An 8,514-nucleotide genomic window follows, 5' to 3' on the forward strand; every position below is an offset into this window, starting at 1 on the left:
TAGCTAAAGTGAATTGTTCAATAAAACTTGTACTTATGTGATTGAGTCTTGGAGAGTACAAGGGGATTGGATTTTTTTATATTAGAATCATAATTCAACTCTAAAATATGGGAATAGGAAGCTTAATAAGAGTTTGACAAAAATCTCAAAATAAATTCCTTGCCTAAAGATGTCGCCAAATCTTTTATACTATGGATAAAAGAAATATTTATCTTGAAAATATATTAAAACTGAGAGCAAAATGAATTTTGTATTTAAGGCGGTAACAAATATTTTAAATGTTATAAAAAAGAATCTTTAGTACCAAGATTAGCATAATATGAACATCAAGCAAGTTCCTTTTAAAATTTATTTTTTTCAGGTAATAGTTGGGACCAAAAATATTATAGTATATTTGTTTTTTCAGTTATTTTAGCTGATTTAAGATTAACTTTAGGATTCTTCGAAGACGAACTCTTAACAAAAAAAAATTGCATATGTATAATTCATATATATATATATATATATTATATGTATAATCATGTATCATTAGTATATAATTTATGTATACCAATTAAAAAAAATAAATAATAAATCTGACCGTTTATTTATACGAAAATCCCAAAAATTATAATTTAATATTTAATATATGCTTATTGGGTCCTTTACTAGTAACTATATATATGTTGGGGGTTTAGAGGCAACTCCTTACCCGCTAAAATTCCAATTTTGTTGTAGGAAGTTGCGGCAATGGTACCTTTAGTCCGTCGGATGTCCAATATTCATACAAGGAGGAAAAACCCGTTCCTCTCAATTTGTAATGGCTACGCTAATGAGTCAAGCCCGAGTCGACTCGCTTCGCCGCCTCCGATCCAAGTCGGGTTCACCGAGTCAGCCGGTCGAGGTGTGTTTGCCAATCGGAGAATCGGTGCCGGCGAACTCATTCACACTGCCAAACCCATCGTCTCTCACCCTTCTCTTTCTTCACTTCATAGCGCCTGTTATTTCTGCCTCAAGAAGCTTCAATTCAAGAACCAAACTGAAGCGTCAAATGTTCCGTTTTGTAGTTATGAATGTAGAGAACAGTCCAAGGTATATTAACCCTTTTTCGTTAAGTTTGTTTGAGAGATAGTTATGGAAACTATGTATCCGTTTTTTAGAAATGTAATTATCACAATCTGTTAAGCATGGGTTTATGAAAAAGATTGACCTCCTAAAAGAATGAAAATTAATGCTTACGAACAATTTAATTATCTCCAAGGCTCAAACTGCAAGTTTTGTCGTCAGACTGTACCCTCTATTTTAGCTGAGATAGTCATCTGGAAACAGTAACCAATCTAACGCCTCGCCACTACCACAAATCTCAGGTTAGATGGGGTTTTCATTTTTTGTTGGCATTACCAACAGTGGCTGATCTAGAGCACAACTTACGGGGTAGCTTTTTTGCTCAGACCCTGTATATGTATTAAGAAATCCACTAAATAACTATAATTATTTGACTGTATTATAATTGTATATTAATTTCATGGTAGGAGCCCATAAATTTCAAATCGTGGATCTATTACTAAATGAATGAACCTGTGGTGAATAGATTGGAGTTGATGATATCATGAACGTGCAATAAGATGGTGATATCAGAACACACAGTAAGATCTTGTGGACTAACTACTTCTTGGATCTTCTTATGGAAAGACTGTTTAGCTTCCATTAATTAACCTAATGGTTTTTTTAGCCGTAGTTAAATGATTATAAACTTTATATGCTGTAATAATTCGACAGGGGGACTATACTATGACTTGCTCTATATACTTACTTTGTTGTGCTTAATGTGTCTTGGTTGTTGGATTTTAAAATAAACTTGCCTGTATTAGTATATCTCGCTTCTAACTAATGTTATCTCACGGTTTTAGATCTTTTACGAGACTGAAAAGCAAGCAGATTGGTCAGCTTTTCATGAATATTGTCGGTATGGAAGTTTCTAGTTTCCCTCTATTCTCGATCGAATATTTCGTGTTTGCTCTATCGGTTTTCTCCTGAATCATTTTTATCCTATTCGTCTCATTCTTGCCTTTATGTATAGGCTTTAGTTCCATGCTTAAGTTAGACGCACACCACTTCTTAATTCTTATACATGAGGGGAGAAGGCAATGAAATACTGTTTCCTATATGTTGAAAATGTTAATTTGTCAAAAGAAAATCTGAATTAGATCATTGAGGGCATTTTTTCTCAACATCCATATGTGCCAAAGAAAAGAATTCAAGCATTTACAAATCTATCAACACTCAGAACTATTCTTTTACATTTAGTTAAACAATTTATTTAAACAAATTTGATAAATTTTGTCTGCGTTTAGCTACAGGGTACCATGGGAATTGTCCCATGTACCTTTTGCTAGGGGATAGATGATGCAAGATAACTTGCATTAACATTTTTATAACTATTTGCTTTTTTGAAAAGTTACATTTGTAGAACAATTCGAAGAGTAAGTTTTTGAGAAAGATATACTTATTTCTTGAATGAATAAACTTTAATGTTCTCTAGCTTATAAGTTGTCCACTTATGGAACATGTTAAGCTCTCAGGTTTCCTATAATCTGAATTTGTCAAATTTGGGTATTCGAATCAATCTGCTTAGCAGAATTATTCGGGTATAAAGGTTGTCTGCATAAGTAGATTCTTTCTCATGTTTTATGTTTAGTTTCTGCTACCAAATAAGTCTTTGCTTAATTTTAGTTAGAAACTAACCTAGAAGCAGAAATTTTGAACTTACTTTTATAGTTGGAAAATTGAGGACATATTAAAAAACAAAAAAGATAAGTGTCTTAGAAGAAAAAATGAGGTGTCACAATTTTGTTCTCCTCTTTTGCCCTTTTGAAGTCATTGCGCATTTTTAATATAAAATCTAAACCAAGTTGATATCTAACACTGAAGGTCAAATCTCAATTCTCAGGTCTGAGCAAAATAATAGAGATAAAGTACAATTTCTTTATTAACCTTTCAGGTTTTGCAACATTCATATGATCTTGAAACAATTGCCTTTGATGCTAACCTTTTCGAATGCAATAGACATTCTTTCCACATGTAAAAGAAGGAAGTGGCTGTCCTATAATTTGCTTCCATTTTAAAGTAGAAAATATGAACATATGATAGATAACTCTCATTCCATCTCATTCTTTTGCTAATAAACCATATATCATGTTTTTGTATATCTTGATAGGATATGAGTATAGGGGGGAAATCATCCTCCGTGATTCATAGTACTATTAGCTATTAAGGCGTGAATGACTATTGGAGTTGCTTTAGAAAGCATATATGGATCTAATGACACATAGCTCGGGGATATTTATTTCATTTATCTTTGTGAGTCGCATATTCTCAGTTTGCTTGTTCTTGTTATGAAGAACTCAGGGCCTGAAGTATCCGCTTCTGGTAAAGAGATTGGCTTGCATGATTATATCTGGAGCTTCCACTCCTGAAACTTTTGACATACTTCAGCCAGCAACATTATCTTCCAGAATGATTTTACTGGTGAGTATTTCAGGTTCAGCCTTTTGCTTAGAAGTTGGAATCCATGTTTGTGGTGTTTGTATTAAAACTTCAAACTCGCTAGCTGTTTTCTAATCCTTGAGAATCTTTACTGTATCTCATTCAGCAGTGTAACGAACTTTTACTGCAAAACTTTGTTTCTGAAATTAACAGGTGAGTGTCGCCGTGTAAACATGGATAAATATCTTCAACAAGAAACTTGGGAGTACAAATACTCATTCTTTTGCAAGGTTTTCTTTTTCTTATTGGTTGAAGAAATATTTTCAACCATATTTTATTTTACTAAATACCAATGGTGATAAATGTTGATGAAAAGCAGTAGTTGGGAGAGGCATTAGTGCATAATATAAGGTGGCTAAAGTAGTCAGGTATTGGTCAAACGAGGTGAGGCGCCAATTAAACAAAGTGAAGCGCACAACTTGAGCTTCACCGAGCTTTAGGCTTAAGCGCGTTTTGTGCGTAAGAGTCATTTTATTTTTATTTTTTTGGTATATTATTAGCCTTATTTTTATTGCGTTATGTGCATATCTTTTTCATATATTTTACTCATTTGCTCCTTTCTTCATTAAACCCAACTCCTTTTTGTGATTTGCATGTAAAACCCGATTCAACTGTGCTTTTTCTTTCCCGATTTTCGCCTTTGATAATACTGCATGTACCTTTAAAAGGCATACATCATTTAAATCTATATTCCATTTAAATGTACTTCAAGAAGTTGTTTTTTCATGAATGAAACAGCCAATGACCAGAATTTGTTAAAATATTCTGTCAAGAATGTTGTATGACTTACAAAAAGAAGTCCAAGAGGAAAGAAGTTCCGCTTGATTCTTTTTCCTCCCTGACATTGGAAGGTGGAATGAAATAGAACTTTTTCAAGCGCTGCTTGTTTCTCATCCCCCCCCAACCAACCACCACCACCACCACAAAAAAAAACCCCTTTTTCTCTTCCTAATTAGTTTGTGAATGAGATAGATTCCTGCGACTTACATCTTGCAAGTTAGATCTGTAATCAATGGAGGCTATTCTGACCCTTTTAATATCAGATGGAGAAGGAATATCAGCTGCTGAGAAGCACATTTGAAGATGCAGGGTTCACAGATGAGCAGATTGCATGTATCCCTACTGTTTCGTATCTAGTGTCTTCGTAGGATTGGAGTGTATTATAGTTTTATCTGAAGAAATACAGTAGGCGTCTTCAGTCTAGTCTCGTTATTATTTAACATAGAGGACTTCAATCAGTTATGGAATACTGGGAGAGAAATGGTGCTATTGTCTCTTTAACTTCTGCTAGTTTTGACAAAGCAATGGTATATTGATGTATTGGCACGGATCCGTATCAATTCTTTTCGGATTGAATTGGCCTTGGGATCGTATGAAGATATCCTTTTGTCAGCAGCAGCATCAGTAGACGCAGAGGCTGCTGTTGGAAATGCTATTTATATGCTACCGTCATTTTATAATCATGACTGCGGTAAGAGTTCTCAATCTTCTGATGTTTAGCACTTACATTATCTAAATGTTTCAGTTGACCATTAATCACACTGCATATTTGTAGAGACATGCCAAAACAAAAACTTCCTTAGTCTGCATACCTGTTGGTTTGATTCTGTACTTCTATTACTGGGCCTTTATGGGTAGGACCAGTACTTTCGTTCTTGCTATGATCCTCCAAGTTCTGATGTGCAACTGTTGTTAGTGGTTTCACTTCTGTACTTCATACTTCCTACAAATAATTGAATTTAAGCAGGCAAAATAACCTAGAAGAAGAACAAAGAAAGAAATTTGTTTTGCTCCAATGCTTATATCTAGAGATGTGCCAATGGAACACTAAGCAGTTCAATTAACTCTAATGTTTTATTCCCCCTGCAGATCCCAATGTACACATTCTGTGGATAGAAAGTGTGAACGCAAAATTGAAGGCACTTCGTGATATTGAAGCAGGTGATTCTCCTTTCATTATTTGATCCGTTCACTTTGCGGTTTTATACATGTGTTTTTGTAAGAGAATCAGTCCCATAAGATTTAAGAACGCTATATTTACTTATGTGGTGAAACCCGTCTAGGCTTTTGTTTTGTGGTTCAATTTTTGGATGTTCATTGCCATTGAGTACAGAGGTTCCACGTGATCATAGCCCGATAGCAGCAGTTATCCAATTCTGACCTCAAAACACTGCGTGCTTAATATTTTGCATATGCTGTTGGCGTACAATTCTGTTGTGGTGAACATCTAAGTTTCTGCTACTATAGGAATGCCTAGCTCCTGATGATTTGGCTGATGTTGCTATATAATAAAAACAACAATAAAACAGCAAGCATTGTCAACAACAAATTCTTCAATCCCAAGCTAGTTGGGGTCGATAATATGAATATTCAATATCCATTTGCTCCATTTTGGCCCGTTCAATCCAATACTCTGTTTGATTGATTTCCTTGTACTGGTCATATAGCCATGAATATGTTTCTCTGAGATTTTCTAAAATAAATAGTTTAAAGATAAACCTCAACTGGTGATCTCCCGTCCAGCAGAGCATGCTGGCATAATATAATTAACAAATAAGTCAGTCAATTTCCTGCTTTGTTTTCACTAATCTAACTGTTTCTTTATCTCTAGGATTTTAACATTGATGTTTAAACTCTCATGTTATATAACAGGGGAAGAGTTGCGGATATGCTACATCGATGCAAGCATGGATCATGATGCTCGGCAAGCTATCCTTTCTGAAGGATTCGGTTTCCATTGCAAATGTGCTCGATGTATGTCGAATGACTAGAAAATTGCACTTCTATGTTATCTGCATTCCATTCAGTTCTTTAGGTAATACACTCAACTCAGTTTCTAGTTTTCCTACAGCATCCCGAAGAACAATGTTAATCTAGGACCATGATATTCAAAAGAATGATCAGGGTGGGTTGCTGTGAGCACCCTCCACTTCCAACCAAGAGATTGTGAGTTCGAGTCACCCCAAGAGCAAGGTGGGGAGTTCTTGGAGGGAGGGAGCTGAGGGTCTATCGGAAACAACCTCTCTACCCTAGGGTAGGGGTAAGGTCTGCGTACACACTACGCTCCCCAGATCTCACTAGTAGGATTATGCTGGGTTGTTGTTGATCAAGGCATGTATTTTTTATTCAAAAGATAATGAGGCCGTATTCTCCACTTAAATATCAGACTTTGTGGCAAGGTTTAATTCACACGTAACATTCTTGCCACTAGACCAAAACCTAGTGGTGTCAGATCATTTATTTATATTCTTCATTGTTCTAGGTATTGAAGTCAATTAACTCACAAGCTGTAAAATGTTATAAGCCCATCGTACTGCGTGGAGGTGAAGCTGTAACGTGGTCATTGCAAAATTTTCAAGTTAAATTCTTAACAATAAGTGCTTAGAACTAGATCTTTAAAAGCTTATTAAGTAAGACACGGCTTGCAAAAACGAAGAATATGCAGATTATCAAAATAGGGAATAATTAAAGAGATAAAGAAAACACTCTACACCTCCAACCTTTTAGTTTTAGGTTACAAGATAATCAATCCTAGGAGACTTCACAAAATACGCCGAAATGTGGAAATAATATATACGGTTTTTCAAAATAAGGAAATAAATCTATATTTATCTATACTATATTAAAACCACGAATCCCCATAGCGAAATATCATTCATCTTTTTTTTTTTTTTACTTTTTTAAAGATAAACTAGTTTAGTACCAGCGGTCTGTATTAAAGCAAAGTAATACTTGAAATATTGTGATTTGGCTCGTTTAATTATATTAGATCATATTAGTGTAATAAAATTTCAATTGTCATCCAGTTTTTTTTTATATAATATACCTAATAATAAAATCTCTATGATATTAATTGAAGCAAATCATATGGCCATCGAATAACTTTTCTGTTTCTTATTTTTTATTATATTATCTACTACTTAGTATTATTACATTACTAAAATGACTTTTTATTAGCTTGTCACTTGAATTAATATACTTGTCGACTTTTTTTCTTGAATAACTGGAGAGTAGTGGTAAGGACGTTAAGTCAAGTGGGAAACCAAATGTATTTTTATTAGCTTTTTACTTAGACTTAACTTCCTTACCATTACTCTATCCGTTTATTCGAATACGTGTTTTTAGGCATTATCTTGTTCCAATTTTAAATGAAAATAATTTATTATAATGATCATTAGTTTTATCTAAATTAATAATAATTTTATCATAATTTTTTCATATGTCTTATTTATAATGCTACTTGACTTAATCACAATGCAAACTACTTTCCTTATAATACAGATATGTAGGTATCTCAAGGCTAATTTTTTTTTTTTTTTTTTTTTTTTGTATTTGTGTAATCATTATCATAAGGATTTTGATGGAGATGTTATCCAAGATCCTACAATTTTAATGAGCTTAACATGTTAAAATTAATGTGGTATTTGGTATAAATTTAAATTTATTCTGAATAAATCATAAATTTAGATTATAAATAAATTTAAATTAAATGTGGTACTTGATAATATATAACTCTTTTTAAAAAAATCTTTGAGTTTGATACGTCCCATAATTAGAGAATAGTGTTATGGCTAAAAATGAGAAGTTGTATAGGTATAGATTTATTTTTTAGTTTAGAAAATCTATATTAAATCTTTGTCTTAATTCTCATTAGATTTATCTTAAAAGTTTTAGATTTTGTCCTAAAAATGCCAAATGGCTTGTTCTCATTATGCCACTTGGCTTAACCTCATGCTTCACTACCCTCCTTTTAATATAACTAGTATTAGAACCTGCGTGACAAGTGAGGCTTGCTCATCGGTAAAAGCACCTCCTTCGAGTTACGCTGTAGGGGAAGTGTGAAAACATTGTAAATCCTCCTAATTTGGAAGTGATTTAAAAAAAAAAGTATTAGAACCCGCGCGATGCGCAGATAACATTAAAAATATTAATCATATAAATTTATGATTTTACTTGTTTAAGTACATGTGATTGTGTTGCTTTAACAAA

The 8,514-nt window shown here is 33.5% G+C and overlaps 1 protein-coding gene across 4 annotated transcripts; it reads left to right on the forward strand.

Moving 5' to 3' along the window:
• Nucleotides 1-682: 682 nt before the first annotated feature.
• Nucleotides 683-6,714, forward strand: LOC104111898 (histone-lysine N-methyltransferase ATXR4). 4 transcript variants are annotated; one of them, XM_033660222.2, is made up of 9 exons: nt 945-1,071; nt 1,512-1,625; nt 1,890-1,945; nt 3,381-3,507; nt 4,569-4,638; nt 4,817-4,996; nt 5,395-5,466; nt 6,178-6,279; nt 6,377-6,714. In XM_033660222.2, exons 2-9 carry the CDS (start codon nt 1,605-1,607, stop codon nt 6,400-6,402), a joined length of 654 nt encoding a protein of 217 aa, XP_033516113.1. In that variant the 5' UTR covers nt 945-1,071; nt 1,512-1,604; the 3' UTR covers nt 6,403-6,714. The 4 variants fall into 4 exon arrangements, with proteins under 4 accessions (XP_033516108.1, XP_033516111.1, XP_033516113.1 ...); XM_033660225.2 differs by having other exon boundaries at nt 947-1,071; nt 1,571-1,625; XM_033660217.2 differs by lacking the exon at nt 1,512-1,625 and having other exon boundaries at nt 683-1,071.
• Nucleotides 6,715-8,514: the final 1,800 nt, after the last annotated feature.

This window comes from Nicotiana tomentosiformis, chromosome 3 (genome assembly GCF_000390325.3).
Source record: "Nicotiana tomentosiformis chromosome 3, ASM39032v3, whole genome shotgun sequence".
Classification (NCBI taxonomy): domain Eukaryota; kingdom Viridiplantae; phylum Streptophyta; class Magnoliopsida; order Solanales; family Solanaceae; genus Nicotiana; species Nicotiana tomentosiformis.